This window comes from Phaenicophaeus curvirostris, chromosome 2 (genome assembly GCF_032191515.1).
Source record: "Phaenicophaeus curvirostris isolate KB17595 chromosome 2, BPBGC_Pcur_1.0, whole genome shotgun sequence".
Taxonomy (NCBI): Eukaryota; Metazoa; Chordata; class Aves; order Cuculiformes; family Cuculidae; genus Phaenicophaeus; species Phaenicophaeus curvirostris.
Window position 1 is genome coordinate 9,742,590 of NC_091393.1, and position 16,859 is coordinate 9,759,448.

Consider the following 16,859-nt stretch of genomic DNA (forward strand, 5'->3'; position numbering starts at 1 on the left):
ATCAGAAGTTACTTTTTACCTCAGCTATTCCCCTCGTAAGAGCTACCCCCAAATAATGAAAGTAAAAATGAAGCTCAGATTGTCTTTTGTGCTTCTGAACATTTAATCTCTTCTCACCCACATCCTTGTGCTCCTTCTGTAATAAAACAGTGTGTTATCACAAGCTCCTGAGACAAGTAGGAATGACAAGACTGAGGAACTCCTTACTCATAATTTGATTTAATGCCTGATCACCCAATGTACACCACTGATTCACCAAAACAGTATTCAGTGTATCAGATACATAAATATCAAATAGGATTTAACTATTCACCAAAATCAATTCTGTCTATCATTTTGAATCATAGAAGACAAAAGGAGTCCTACCAAATCCTGTTCCTTATGATACACAGCAGACTAAGACAGCAACACCATATTCGCTATCAGCTCAAATGAAAACTATTGAGATAGCTGCTAGATTCAACCCCAAAGACAACAGAGAGATACAAAATAAAGACTGGTCTTTAAGCTAAAGAAATCCAAGAATTTTACTCCAGGGCGTTGAGTTTCTCAAAGCAATAAATGCATCTGTCCAGCAGTTAGAAGAGAACAAACACTAGGAGTCAGTATCTGAAGCCAGATGGAGCTTTGGCAGAAGTTGTCCATGTTACAGAAGTCCCTGTAAGGACAAAGAATTGTGTGACTAGCTCAGAATAACTAACAAAGTAATCAAGTGAGAACTACATAAGTTAGCACAAGATTTTCATCATTCTCTGATGAAAGATTAATCTACTTTAGCTTCATAGAGGGAATCACGAAGCCAGAAATATTACATACCAGAAGACTGTTAGAGAAGCGAAGATGAAGAAGAAATCTGATCCATGTATCCTTACCAAAAGCTACAAGTATGTGTTTTGGCAAGTCCAGTTTCCTACTGGATCAGGCCTATTTTCAGAGAACAATTTTATAAAGCTCCGTTGCCTTTTTGATGTTACATATACCTTCCTTCTGAATGTCTTTGTTCTCTCAAGTACTAGGTATTATTAGATTAACTCTTCTCAAATGAAAGCGTTGCACTTCATCCTTAGAGATGAAAGATCCTAGAAATAATGCCATGCAGTTGCCTTTAATGCATATTTGGAATGACAAATAGAAAAATAAAATATTCCACACCTCAAAAAACCACCTGTACACATCTTAAAACACAAGACATTGAGTCCTTGCATGCAAAAGCACAGACCCAATAAATTAGGGAATACTACTTCAAGAGAGAGTTCCAAGTATTATTGTTTACCTGTTATTTAAACTTAAATTTGCGAGTCATACATCACCTCATGTATGGCATATGATGGCATATGAATGTCATGCTGACTTCCCCCATGAAAATTAAAGAATCATAGAATCACTAGGTTGGAAAAGACCTTCAAGATCATCAAGCCCAACCACACCCGTCCACTACTAAATCACACCCCTAAGCACTTTATCTATGTGTCTTTTAAACACCTCCAGGGGTGGTGATCCAACCACCTCCCTTCCCTGGGCAGCCTGTTCCAGTGCACGATAACCTTTTGGCTAAGAAATTTTTTCTAATGTCCAATCTGAACCTCCTCTGGTACAACCTGAGGCCATTCCCTCTCATCCTATCACCTATCACTTGGGCAAAGAGACCAATACCCACCTCTCTACAAATTCCTTTTAGGTAGTGTAGTGTAGACAGTTGTTCTCCAGGCTAAACAACCCCAGTTCCCTCAGCTGCTCCTCGTAAGACTTGTTCTCCAGTCCCTTCACCAGCTTCATCGCTCTTCTCTGGACACACTCCAATGCCTCAATGTCTTGTCGTGAGGGGCCCAAAACCGAATCCAGGATTCAAGGTGCAGTCTCACCAGTGCTGAGTATAGGGGGAGAATCACTTCCCTGGTCGTGCTGTCCACACAGTTCCCGATACAAGCCAAGATGCCATTGGCCATCTTGGCCACCTGGGCACACTGCTGGCTCATGTTCAGTCGCTGTCAACCAACACCCCCAGGTCTTTCTCTGCCAGGCAGCTTTCCAGATACTCTTCCCCAAGCCTGTAGCGCTGCACGGGGTTCTTGTGTCCCAAGTGCAGGACTCTGACCTTGGTCTTGTTAAACCTCCTCCTGATGGTCTCGATCTAGCCTGTTCAGATCCCTTTGCAGAGCCTCCTTACCCTCAAGCAGATCGATGCTTCCTCCTAGCTTAGTGTCATCCACAAACTTACTAAGGGTGCATTCAATCCCCTCATCCAAGCCATTAAGATACTGAAAAGAACTGGAGCCAGCACTAAGCTCTGGTGGACGCCACTTGTGATCAGCCTCCAACTGGATTTAACTCCATTTACCGCAAGTGGTTGTGCCTGGCCATCCAGACAGTACACACTGCACTGTAAATGCTCAAGAATTTATATGGAGGCCTTTAAAAACAATGCTAAAAAAATGTTTAATAGCTATAAATAGATGCCTGAAGCGGTATTTCTTGAAGACATGCTCCATATATTCATGAATTTTAAACAGTTTCTTTGGCTTGACTATCGGTTTAGGTGATACATCACACTGAAAAAACAGTATGTTGGTGCCTCCTAACAGTTCCAGTTCTATTCCTCATTAGAAAAGTCTTATGAAGAAACTGCTTATGATACATAGTATTTCTGCATAAAGCCTAGCATAAAAGAAAAAAAAATACTAGGACACGTAAATGAAAGAGGCCCGACAAAATTCTCTTTTTTAGTCACAACGGAAGCAAAGATTACCTGAAGAGCACCTTTTTTTTTTTTCTGCTTTCCCTCAAGATCTGCAGTTTATGAGGCATTCATTCTCTAACAAAATAATTTAAAAAAAGAAAAAAGAGAAAATGGACTGAAAATTTCTTGATATCTAACATCCTTATCAAGAAACTGAGACACGCAACGTGAACGTTTTGATAAAAGCAGATGCCTTACTGAATATTAACAATATATACTTTGTACAGTCCTGCACAATAAGATGCTTTGCATACTAATATTTTGTGTTTTTTGAACAGCAAATCTTCAATAATCATAGTATAGGAAAGCAACCTAGACATTATTGATATACATTATTCAAAAGTACTTGGATTTGTGGGAAAAGATAAAGGCAGGAATATACATGCCAGTACAGAAAGTACCTAGTTCTTTTAATTAAGCTAGCATAGCTGTGCAGCTATTGTTACAACCAACTATTAGGGGCAAATTGAAAACTACAGTCAAGTCCTCAGATTTTTTTTTTTAAATGGCTGAAGGACTGGGTAAAGCAGAATGCCTCTCGGTCTTTGTGCAAGCAACTAGAGTCAAGGATATTATGGAGGAAAACCAGCAGTAAGCACACTTCATACCCTGTAAGTATTAACTTTTGGCTACAAGACTTTCTTAGATAAACAGTAGTCTGCTGATAGGGGAGGTTTCTCCAACTTCAGTAAAAGTGTCAAGTAACTTTAACCCAGCAAAAAATGTTCATCAGGGTAAGTATGAAACCAAGTACCTACTTGTCAAACTGAATATTCTTTCCTACAGTAACAAAGTGCAATGCTCGATTTTAGTATCATATGCAGGACTTTACACAGAAAGACTAGCTTTTATGAAGATTCTGAAGCTTTATTACTTTTAATCCATCCAGCTAAATGTTGTCACCTTCTTAATTACCTTAATTTGTTATGCTTTTGAGAGCTACCCTTTGCTGTACTATTTGTACTAAGAAGCACAAATTAAATACTTTTCCTGTAGAAAATAATAAGGTCTAAGTCTTACATGGATTGTCACCTTCTTTCCAAATTCTTACTAGATTGGTACCTTCACTGCAGTTAAGTACTTCAAAATCACATAGACTGCAAGGACAGAGTAACAAAGCAGAAAGGAACGAGGGTGGTGGGGAAGAGAAGGAAAAAAATTTAATTAAGGACTGCAAAAACTGTTCTCAGAAATGGAAACTGGTGAAAGACTGAAAATAGCCTTGAAAATGCTTCCAACAGAAGAGGAGTATGCTACTTGCCATGTCCACATGGGACAGGACAAACCACAAGTATACTTAAGACGCAATAAAATACTACACATCAAGTTAGACTGTAAAGGGGTGAAAATGTTTGAAGGCAAAGATAACTGAACAGAAAGGTACTATCCAGGGAATTTTCTTGGAATCTTTCTCAATGGAAATTTTTGAGAACAAGTTAAACAGGCATTTGTAGCTATGGTTTAACAAAAATTAATCCTGCTTTGGAACATGGTCAGCTGACTGACAGCTCTTCCAGATACATGTTCCATATGGGGAAAATACTGCCAACCCCAGCTAGTTCAAAAAGGAAAATTTCAAAACTAAACTACAATCTTGTTATGATCATTCTTTCCTAACTGTCTACCTATACTTAAGGAGTTTTTAATACAGAAGAAACAATTTATTAAAAAATCAAGACTATAAATTATTCCTTTTTACAATGACAACAATTTACAAAATTGAAGAAACTCAGTTTGTATTACAGCAGATCTTTGACTCAAAACTGCTGTGAAAATGAGTTTAGGATTCCCCTCATCTGCCCAACAATAATATTAAAAGCCTGTTATTAAAGTTCTGGCTTTCTGCATAAGCAGATTCTAAAGAAAACACACATCTATAACTGCACATCTATAACTGCACCAGTTCTGTTTGTCCAAGTAACCTAATACGTAACTAGGAATCAATTCAGATAAACTACAGAAAGCTACATTTTATAAAATCTTCACACTTGGTTGAGACCTGCTAAACACACGTGGAACTAAACTTGCTGTCTGAACACGTTATCTATTTCTCAAACAAAAAAAAATCCACACGTATCACATCTTTGTACTTTCTATGCTCAAACATCTTTGACTAAAATTATCACAATCAAAAAAAAAGGACTGACAACGTGGCAGAAAGCTTAGACATTAGCATGGTTAGAAAAGCAAATCAATGAGATTCCGATTTTCAGAGACACACACGGTTAGACAAATTTAACTATTTCAGTCACATTCACTTATTCTGATACAGAAAAACTTGTAATAATCAAAAACTTATTGTACAGAGCTCAGAGGTTCTAATGAAGATCAGCTCCAAGCTGGCATCATGCTGAGGTTTGAAGCCATTACTGAGGACAAGGACTACAACAATTACACTCATGCTTTAGACTTACTCTAAACAGTGAGGGTGTTTTTTCCTCAACACACAAACATTATATCCAGATATGCACACAGACCATATTTATTTGAAAGCAAGATAATTTCCCTGACTCTCCACAGTTTAACTTAAAAAATCAGGAGGTGTAGTTTCCACCATCACCCTCCTGCCCAGGTCAATAAGATAATAATACGACTTTTTGGCATGGCAAGTTTTATAGTGATGAACAAGCTCAAAACTGCCTGAGGCACCTCAAAGTCTGCATGAGATGACACAGCGATGACAGTTGTTTTTCTTCATGCACTTGAAAATCTGACCGGTGTATTACAGTTTAGCAGATTTCTTGTGATTTCTGGCAGCTGTACACCTCTCCCTGAATAGCTGATCAACTGGAGGTCGCAGGTACACAATAAAAATGGAAAAATATTAGAAGTTATGATGGAAATCTTGCAGTTGTGGTAACGCATGTAGAAAAAACTATCAACTGTGAGACCATGAAGAAACACAGTGTGGTAGAGGCAAAGGTGCAAAGACAGAAACATCAAAACAGAAACATTTAAGGGTTAGCTCAGTGTAGAAATCACTCACTGGACTCAAAAGAAAACACTTTTTACATAAATAAGTAGAAGTTGTAAAATATATGCATACTCAAAAGAAGAGACAGAGACCTGGTTACACAGGAAATCATTAAACTGAAAGCTCAAAAAACAGCAACCTTGCCAACACTCACCTTCCAGCAGTTTGTGACTATATTATGTAAAGATCACTGTTACCCGATGAGCCAAACAAAATCAAGGGTGGATGTCTACCTACACACTCAATGAATGTTGCCTGCAGTAAGAGACCAGGTGTGGTATTAAGAAAAAGAGGAAATGTCTTCTACTTGTATTAAAAGGGCACCTGATGTTTTACTGATGGTATTTTTCACTGCCAGCAAATACCAGTCTTACAGTCACATCAGGAGGAAGGATATCACAACTGTAGATGCTTGATGAAACAGCAACTAAGCCCTTCAAAGACTGCTGAGGTTTTTATATACAGAGTGACTCTTGGCAAGGGATCATACCCTTAACTCCTATAGAAAAAATAAAACAGCCTACTGGAACACTTATTTGTCATTTGATTAAGACAGACTGGGTTCAAATAAATACAGAAACTGTCGCCACAAGGGTTAAGAAAGGCTTTATTTCAAATTCTATGGGCAGAACTGAAGATTATTTCTGTGAACTTAGTCTGAAGAGGAAGCTGAGAACACAGACTAAAAGGGAGGAAGACGATGGTAGTGAAGAGGGTGACAGCACCAGAAAGTTGTGAAGTCTCTGAGGTGTTAAAACTAAAAGCCAACAGCAGTGAGATTTAAGAGAAGAAAATAAGATTAGACTCCAACAGAAACAAGTAATCAGTGAAATCTTGGTAATTTTTTTATATACTGTTTAAAGATATGTAATAAAAAAAGCTTTTTATGTAGAGCTACGTTGGCTTGCTTGCTTTTAGGAGGGACACCTTATAATCTGATTAGTAGAGTAAACATCCCCCAAGACATACTCTAGCGTGTCAGCACGCAGGAGGAAAAACAAAACTGTAGGACCTGAAGGTCCTAACATCTCACCAGAAATTCAATACACATTAGAAATCAGTTTAAAACAGAGGGAACAAATTCTATGCAGTCACAGCAGTTAAAAACAAGCTTTTCTTAAAAGAAATTTAGGGATTTTGAAGTAGCCAAAAACCTTAGCATCCTCCCTTCTCCTATTTTTTTACCAGCATGACATATTTGCTGTTGGTGTTAAGAAAACCTAGGTTACTACTGAGTAAACCATCCACACTAGAAGGGTATCAATGTGTCAACTAACAGCTAAGCAGGCCTGTTAACCTGTTAGCACAGGATTTTTCCCACAACAGACAGACACGACAAGACAACCAACAGATTACACAAAAAGTACAGGCTATTGAAGAAGGATCACACAGCAGTGAAAATGTTGTAAATGTTTTCTTTGATTTTTAAAACGTGTACATTAGTAAAAGCACCCTGACACCTTACAGCTTTAGAGAACTTGTACCAAAGTACAGCAGGAAAGGGGCGGGGGGGAAGAAAAAAACCTCAGAAGCAGGTCCAGAAAAGAGGTGAAAAGTCAAAAATAACAATGGAGGGAAGACTAACAAGCTTAAAGATGAGACATGCCAGCAACAGAAAAATACTCAGAATAAGTAGAGGTACCACAGAGGTTTCACAACTGACCAGTGACAGAAGAAAATCTGTTACCAGATTGCAATCTGGTATTTAAGGAAACATTGAGTAGCAACCAATCAGAAGGGAACACATGAAGAGCTCCGATATGAACATCACATTCACCTAGACCTCAGGAAAGAAATCCAAACATTTTGATCTTTTCTAACCGAATACAACCAAGAGATCAACTTTAAGAGCAAAGTTTGGAAAGAATCTAACCAGCAACCACATGCTGACAAGAATAGCAATCTTTCCTTGGACCACTCTGAATACTTGCAAAATTCACACTTTCAATTTTTAGTCACTACAGATGAAGATATTTGTTTTGTCTGCCCCAGTCTGCACGTACATTGTTTGTGACAACATAATTGTCACAGATCTGCTAATTATCAAACTGCAACATTGAAAGCATGAATCACAATTAAAAAGTAATTTTACATATAACCACATGGATGCAAATTTCACTTGGTAACAATTAAAAATAATGCTCTCTACTGCATGCTGACAATGGAGAACACAGCTACATTCACATAGATACAGTACAGGATTAAAGCAGTCTATAATCCCCTTAAAATTTAAGAATAATTGCATTATTTCACAGTGCAATCAACAGCAAAACACAAGAATATTTATAGCTAATGAAATGCTGCATATAAAATACATAAAAATCAACTTTAGGTTACAGCAGAAGAAAACAGTTCTATAATATTTTCTGTCAAAATACAAGAGGTCTCGTCTTTCTGTGTTTGTAACAGTGCTACAATGTTGGGATATAAACACTGAGATAGTTCAAATTAGTATTTTTTCAAAACCGGATAAAGGATTTGGCCATACAACTCCCACTTTATTTAATGAAAGTAGAACACTTAAATCTCTTACTTGCCTTTGAGCCTCAGGATCTTTCAAAGCTCTACTGAACATTCTTTAGCTTCCTTCAGAATGAAAACATGCTTATTTCTCAAACATTATGCTACTCAGTTCATTTGAAAAAAAAAATTAAAACACTGATTTCCCGCAACAAGTTCTGTGGGATCCAGAGTCACTACCTGGCAAAATAAAATAAGGACACAAGACTTTCCAAAGTCTTTACTTCATGCCTAGAAAATAAGCATGGGAAAAATGGTGAAATCACACTGAGATAAATGGTAAAATATTTATCCAGCAATGCATTTCCAGACTTAAGATATAAATAAGCCTAAGTCTTGTTTATATGACCAATCAAGTTGCTCTTGCATGCATACACATTCAAAGACTTTACTCTAGAAATCATGGCAGATGCCTTTAAACTGTTATTTAAAAAAGAATTCCCAAATGGGATTTAATATTACATGAATTTCCTATAACCTCTGTCATGCAGTGCAAGCCAAGTAGCTAAGCTTACTATCTGAAGCGTGAATACTATTTTGAGGATTAAAACTGTAGAAGGGGATGAATAAGTATTTTAGTGCCACCAGCGCAGGTGAATAGGTTTTTTTTAAAAAAATCTGTTGAACCAGTATAAAAAACATCTGCCTATCAACCCCACTATCTAATACATTAAGTGCCTGTTTAGAGTTTGGTTTTGAAATCTGAAAAGCAGGATCTTTCTACATGGAATGGCATGTCTCAACTCTCAGTGTTACACCTCAGTCTTCAGCCTGCAAAACCAGATACAGCTTTCCTATAAATCTTGATGTAGGAAGGCCTTACAATGGGCTTTTGCAACAGCCATTAAAATAATAATATTAATTTTTATTAAACTTTAATCAATGAACCACCGAAACCGCTCACTAAGCACATGTATCCATAATTTGAGGAATAAATCTGCTTTAGACACCAGTAGTCTACTCTGTAGCTGTCAAGGATGGCGTCTTCATTGCCACCTACTCAACTACTTCACTCCAACGAATAGCCCATTCACAAGTTAGAAGTCAAGTCTGTGCCCGGAAAGCAAGACTTCCACCTCCTCGTGTACGAATTTAAGAAAGCAGGTATGAAGATTAGATAGACTGAGAATGCAGTGATTTGAACCAATACAAACCACTCTTGTTTCTGAGCATCTACACAGACATTCTACAGAAACGCAATATGATCAGTTCTGACCAGAGAAAAAGAACTTGAAATACAAGTCCTGTATACACGAAATAAAATATGAGAAAGGCATATGCTTAAAATATTTAGTAGCAAATCTCCTCGGTTAACAAAAATGAGAGCCTAGTTTAATCTAGAAGCAACAGACACACCAGTGAGCACACTACAATGGCTCCCATCAAGAATCAACTCTTAAAGAACACAGATACAAAATCACAAGTAAAGCATGATTAAAACTGACCATGTGAATTCACTCTTACCCTTTCCATATCTTTACGATTTGCCACTTTCCATGAACGCATGATAGCAACATGTAAACAAACAGCACCACTTTTATCAGATAAGACTTAAACGCCATAGTAAAGCTACAGAAGTAGCAGTTTCCGCATGAAACCTGGAGAAGAGGAGGCTGAGGGGAGACCTTATTGCTCTCTACAACTACCTAAAAGTTCCAGGGAGGAGGGTGCTGGCCTCTTCTCCCAAGTGACAGAGGACAGGATGAGAGGGAATGGCATCAAGCTTCACCAGGGGAGGTTTAGGCTGAACATTAGGAAAAAAAATTTCACGGAAAGGGTCATTGGGCACTGGAACAGGTTGCCCAGGGAGGTGGTTGAGTTCCCATCCGTGGAGGTGTTTAAGGCACGGGTGGATGAGGTGCTGAGGGGCATAGTTTAGTGATTGATAGGAATGGTTGGACTTGATGATCCGGTGGGTCTTTTCCAACCTGGTGATTCTATGAAATTCTGTGGCCTAAAACATTTAACGATTTGTTTTACAGACAGCATAGTAGTAAATGCCAGCCGAGAAGGGACACCTAAGAGAAATCGTGGCAACACACAGCCACGTACGTGACTCGAACAGAGCGGTTTGTTTTAACTGCAGAGCCAGCACCACAAAGTTTGTTTAGAAAGGGATGCTCAGCAGGGTCACCGGTTCAGCAGAAACACCTGCAGGCAGCCCTGCCCCGGGAGCGGCCCGCGGGCCCTTTTCCCGACAGCAGCCACAATACCGGCACACAATGGTGCGATAGAGACCGGGCACTTGGGAGGCTGCGGGGCAGGGCAGCGGGAGGAAGGGAACCGGGCTCGGAAGGGACGCGCTTCCAGCTGCTCCCCGGCGGGGAAGCGGAGCCCGCATCCCGCGGGGAAAAGGCGGCGGGGGTTGGGGGGGGGCCGGTCTCCGCTGCCGGGAACAAAGGGCCCTGCGATAAAAGCCAAGCCGAGCCGCGCAGCGCAACAAAGGGGCCTGGAGACCAAGAGAACCGAGGAGGGGAAGACAGACGGACGGACGGACGGGAGGGAGGAGACGCAGGGGACGGGCATCACGGGCCGGGCCGGCGGGGTCGGAGCGGGGGTGCCCGTCCCCCCATCCCCTTGCTCCACGTCCCCGTTGCCCCTCCAGGAGCTGCTTCCACGCCCCCCCCCCCCGGTGATGGCTTCACACCCTCCCCTCCTTCCCGCCCCCCACCCCCCTCAATCCATCCCCTTGCTCCGCACCCCCCCAAGCCTTATCCCGGCCTTGGTGACGGCTCCACGCCCCCCCCCCATACACTGCCGTACACACACAGACACAGACAGACAGACAGAACGAACCCGCGCGGGAGGGCAGGGACTTGGAGGAGAAAGGGGAGGAGGGAAGAGGGGCGGCCTGACCTGGCAGAGCTGCTTGCAGTACTCGGTCGCCGCCTGCACGGCCGGCTCGGGGCTCTCCCGCAGCCCCGTCTCCAGCTCCAGCAGCCGCTCCCGCAGGCGCCGCAGCTCCGGGAGGTCCCCGCCTCGGCTGCCGCCGCTCTCCGGCTCGGCCTCCTCGTCCGCCATCTTCGCACCCCGCTCCGTCGCGTACGCGGCCCCCCCCGCTCCGGCCCCCCCTCTCCCTCGTTACCCCCCCGAAAGCCGTTTCCAGGTCACGTGATTACACAATGCCACGTTCCGGGGAGGGGGTCACGTGCCGTACAGCGCCGCGGGGCGGGGGGGGGGGGGACGGGGGGACTGTGGAGGTGGGAAGGAGGGAGTTGGGTTGTGGGGGGGAGTGTGGAAGCGAGAGGGGGCGCGCGCGCGCTCCACGTTCCCCCCGCGGCGCAGGGAGCTGGACGGGGAGGGGAGAGGAGGGGGCGGGGCTCAGCGCGTCACGTGACGCGACGCCACGCGCCCGGCGGCCGCGCGCTGGCGGGTTTTGGCGGCAAATGGCGGCGGGACGAGGTGGGGCGAGGGATACGAGGTGTCAGGAGGAGCGGCTGACGGAGCTGGGGTCGTTCGGCCCAGAGAAAAGGGGGCTGAAGGGGCACCTTATCAGTCCCTGAGCTGGGGGTGCTGGTTGACAGTGGCTGAATGTCAGCCAGCAGTGGCCTAAGTGGCCAAGAATCACAGAATCACTAGGTTGGAAAAGACCCACTGGATCATCAAGCCCAACTGTTCCCATCAGTCACTAAACCATGCCCCTCAGCACCTCGTCCACCTGTCCCTTAAACACCTCCAGGGAAGGTGACTCAACCACCTCCCTGGGCAGCCTGTTCCAGTGCCCAATGACCCTTTCCATGAAAAATCTTTTCCTGATGTCAAGCCTGAACCTCCCATGGCAGAGCTTGAGGCCGTTCCTTCTTGTCCTGTCAAAAAAAAAAAAATGATCCGTCCGCAGGTCCAAGAAGGACGATATTGTCTTGGCTTGTATCAGGAACAGCGTGGCCAGTAGGTCCAGGGAGGTGATTTTGCCCCCTGTGCTCGCCACTGGTGAGGCCCACGCCTCAGATACTGTGTTCAGTTTTGAGCCCCTCACTGTAACAAAGACATTGAGGTCCTGGAGCGTGTCCAGAGAAGAGCAATGAAGCTGGTGAAGGTGCAGGAGAACAAGTCTTACGAGGAGCAGCTGAGGGAATGGGTTGTTCAGCCATGAGAGGAGGAGGCTGAGGGGAGACCTTATCGCTGTCTACAACTGCCTGAAAGGAAGTTGTAGAGGTGGGTGTCGGTCTCTTCTCGCAAGTGACAAGTGATACCATGAGAGGGAATGGCCTCAGGTTGCACCAGGGGAGGTTCAGATTGGATATCTAGAAAAATTTCTTCGCCAAAAGGCTTATCAAGGGCTGGAACTGCCCAGGGAGGTGGTTGAGCAACGTTCCCTGGAGGTATTAAAAAGATGGGTAGATTAAGTCCTTAGGGATATGATTTAGTAGTGGGCAGATGTGGTTGGGCTTGGTGATCTCAAATGTCTTTTGCAACCTAGTGTTTCTATAATTTTATATATATGTGTATGTAACCCTCTCTGATGAAGGGTTTTATCTTCCCCGACCCCACCCAAGAGTGCTGCAGGGCACCAACTGCTGCTGGGTCAACTGTGGTCAATACTGTTGGAGTTTTGTTGGATGTTTTTCCCTCCTCATTTTTCACCATCAGTACGTAACAGAGCATGTTAGCTCAAGGACGCAACTGAGTTTTCTTTGTGTCCGCGTCATGCAGTTTTTGTTATAAGTGAAAGTGAGAAGTATGGCTTTGCTCTCCAAGTGAAGCGCTTGAGATGTGGAGGTTCTGGAAGGCTTCACTGCCCACACAGTCCTGGTGCTGGGCTGAACTCCATTTCGCACACCAGTGCTGTCCTCAGCACAGTGTAAAGCTCCAGTGACTAGTGTTGACCTCCCGTGCCTCTGCCTGAGAAGCTGTGGAGACTCCCACCTGCTACAAGTATTGGAAATAAAGGAGTTTGGCCTCAGGCGTTGAATTTGATGAAAAGATGGACCTAATGGGCACTGAATTGGTCTGGATACATATTATAAAGTTTTCTAGATGTCATAGGTTGACACAGATTGACAGCTTCACACTCTGCATTGGCAGTATTCATCAAAGTGAGGAGAAAGTGTTTACTGCAGCGAGAGCACTGTCTGTCAGGACTGTGTGGCTTCTCTTAGCCAGCTGTGAGAGAAGGTGCATGGTATTAAGCTGAGCATTTCACATCATTTGGAAAACAAGGAATGCTCTAGTATTGGCCACTAACTTAAATCATGTAACAGATTTTTTTTTGAATGGAAGAGACTGTGGCTGCAGACTCCTCAGTATGTCAGTCCATCTTGCTTGGACCCAGGTTTAATGTGATGCACGCTTATCTTGTATGACCCCTGGACCAATTAAATGATTATATTCTCTTTCTGTGTCACACAGGAAAGGTGGTGCTATGTGTTTCTTTTATAGTGGTGGAAACTGAGGTATATGATGATGGGATGAAAACTAAATCAGAAGAGGAAACAAAAGAGGCTCTTCCAAGACTGAAGAATATTCACAGTGACAGGATTGAATATGCAACATTCTGGAGACAGGCCTGAGGATCTGGTCCACATGTGACTGCATTTTGGTTATAGCAGTAAACCCAACGTGTTATGTTTCTAGTTTCCCACACAAGTAACCTAGAAAATATCTTGTTTGCTATTGTAAACCTGAACCCTTTCAAGTTTGTTTTTTACTGTATGCGAAACCCACTCTATCCCAAGCAGAAGAGGAGAAAACTTTTAGTTTTCCCATTTAAGGCTTAATGTAATACCAGAAAAAATCTGACTGGTTTGCATGTATTCCTCACCACCAAATTGCTTCTAACACCACTACTAATGAGTGATGCAAATACTAGAAACAACTGCAGAAAGACCTATTAATTCTTTTTCAACCTCTTAATTTATCTGCAGGAGCTACAATAGCTTCTCCTGTGGATAACTTAGTCCCATATTGTGCTATTTGTAATTATTTTCGCTTAAGGGTAAACCACAATAGCCAAATTCATATTCATAGTCTGTTCTTGTTTCAGCATGCTGTCTTGTTTCCTCCTTGCCCAGAGGGTTTTCTGAATTGAGTCTAGGCCAGGAAGGAAGGAGAAACCTGGAGCAAGAGTTTCTTTCTCATGCAAAACGTAGCACTTAGAGATGGTAGAGTAAGGGTTGTTTGTTTTGTTCTCATCAAGATCAACCTGAAAGGAGCCTGTCCTTCAGCTACCCTGAAGAGGACTTGCACTTATGCCTCCAGGGGCCTTGTGCAAGGGAGGATTCATGGCTCTAACCACAGTTCACAGGCAGCTAATTGCCAGGCTTTCACTTAAGACACCAAAGAAGGCGTTTGTATGTAGAAGGAGCGACAACAAACAGCGGTGAATAAGGGAAGAGATATTTTTTTCTTGTTTGATGACGGTGAGAATATGATGACGGCAAAAGAAGCAAGCATGGCGGTGCACTGAGGACAAGGGAAAAAATGCTGGGCATGACCAGATACAATACTGTGATACCTGTCCTGTCTTTGAATCCTTACTGAAACTACACTGTGGTAGACAGAGCTTGTGGAAGAGAAGAAACAATGAAAGGATGTGAATATAAGAGATAGGAGACTGACTATTGCAGGGGAAATAGGGTCGAGGAAGGCATTTGCTGTACTGGAAAATACAGAGAAGGAAAAAGCAGATGATGAAAATGTGTGTATGGGAGGGACAATGGATCCCTTAAAGGGAAAAAAATGCCATCCCAACTGAAACCGTCCAAGGAATAAAACAAGAATGGAGACAGTGAGAATAAAAAACAGAAAAAGAATGGATGACTGGAAGGAGAAGGACTGGAGTTTTATACCAGTACAAAGATGGAATTTTTTTTAAGAGGAATTGACAGACTTATTACTAGGGTGTGCTAGAAATAAAGGTTTAAGGTAAGGGCTTGTGGCAGTAAAGTTTCCTCATCATCAAACATTCCTTTAGGATTCAGATAAACCCTTCCCCATTTTCTTACTCTTGCCACTTCCTTGACTGACAGTATTTCCATGGTGTGGTGTTTTCCTAGCTCCATACTTTGATTCTCATGTCTCAAAGAAATCTGTCATTAAGGCATATCCTTAGCTCTTCAAATACTCTGGTTGTATGTTTTGAGATGCTGAGCCTGGCTACAAATACATAAGACAAAGGAATCTTCACTATCTAAGGCCCTCTTGTGTGGGGGTTATTTTCTGATCAGATGTATGGAATTTAAAATTCCATATAAAATAAAAAAAAAAAGTTATGTGATGTCCAACTGCTGGTTTTAAGATGCTGAAAGAGGAAAATCAAGTGAATAGCAAGAGGAATATTAGAGGTTAGGATGGCGGACAGCAAGGAGAAAGGGTTGGAATAGAGATGAGTGGTGCTTAGACTGTATATAGCTGATAATTGGGAGGAGGACTGTTAACTCTTCCAGGGAGAATGTTGTGCTAGCAGGAAACAACTGTGATATCTGTGTATCATCGGACCCCTGGCAACAAAGCTAGATCTTTTAGGGATAACAGAAGATGTGACAAATAGAAATCAGGACAGGAACACAGAAATATTAAAGGTCTCATGGTGCTTGGGAGGCAAAGGAGATTGGTGGAGGATTAGAATTTGTAGTGGGATAGACATTAAAGAAACAAACTGATAGGAAAGATAAAATAGAACCTGTTTGTGTCAGTGTTGAGGAAATGTGGCAAAGAGTTTCTGTTAGAAAGCATGAAGACATGCCAGAGATGTTTGAGTTTGAGTCTGGAGAGAAATAGCTTTCATAAGATTATTAAGAAGAATGCTGCTTGGAGCAGAAGTAGGTTGATAACTAAGGTTCTTAATTTCTGCAGTCAAATTTTGAGAAATTAAAGAAATGAGTTAGTGATTACAACTACATCTAGGTGGTTGAGGACATGCATGTGGAGAAGGCTTGGCATCTGTCAAATTTCTCTGCAAAAAAGTATCGGGAATTCGTATCTCAAACAAAAGGGACAGTCAGTCCCAGCTGGATAAATAGCCACTTCAAAAGGGTTATTTGGAACAATCAAAAGCTTGAAAGGAGTGGAACAAAATGATTGCTTGAAAAATATTAAGAAGGGTAAGAATAAAGTGAGAATTGTCAGAAGCCCAGCTGAGTTTCCTTACAAAGGAAATTAAAGCAGGGGCTAATGAGAAAGGAGATATGAAAATGAGTGTTTCCACATCTGAGATGAAAGCAAAGAACGTATCGCATAGCCATCTGAAACATCAGAAGATCTTTATTCAGCCATAAATTTCCATTAATGATGTAAGTATAAAAATATGAGCTGTAATAATGAAATGTGCTGATGACACAAAATAGTGAGACACTTTCAATACAAGAGGGATCAAGACTGGATGACCTTGAGAGCCTAAATAATAGAATGGATTAATTTTAATAACACAACATGCAAGGCAACTGATAGCAGTACTTTCTGCTAGGGAGGGAACCTCATTAGTTGGAAGTGACAGTGGGTAGAAAGAGCTCATTGTATTAGTTGACAATGACCAAGTCATAGATACAATCCAGCTGCAAAAAAAGTTACAAAAATCACAGGACATGCCAGGTCATCTATTCCTGTTAGATACTGCAGATAAAAACATTGGTCTGCTCTCATCTGAAACAATTTGTGTGATTCTGGTCACTGTTATTAAGGAAAGATGAG

General features: G+C 42.1%; 2 protein-coding genes across 3 annotated transcripts in view; both read right to left on the minus strand.

Annotated features, from left to right (window-relative positions):
- Window positions 1-11,268, minus strand: part of ZNF292 (zinc finger protein 292) — a 58,510-nt gene extending 47,242 nt beyond the window's left edge. For both annotated transcript variants that reach the window (XM_069851203.1, XM_069851202.1), the window contains exon 1: window positions 11,088-11,268. In XM_069851203.1, the coding sequence (XP_069707304.1) occupies window positions 11,088-11,252 (165 nt within the window). In that variant the 5' untranslated portion in view covers window positions 11,253-11,268. The remainder of the gene's footprint in view (window positions 1-11,087) is intronic.
- SMIM8 (small integral membrane protein 8) overlaps window positions 1-16,859 on the minus strand; it is a 723,388-nt gene that overhangs the window by 74,609 nt on the left and 631,920 nt on the right. The gene's annotated exons all lie outside the window — the stretch shown is intronic.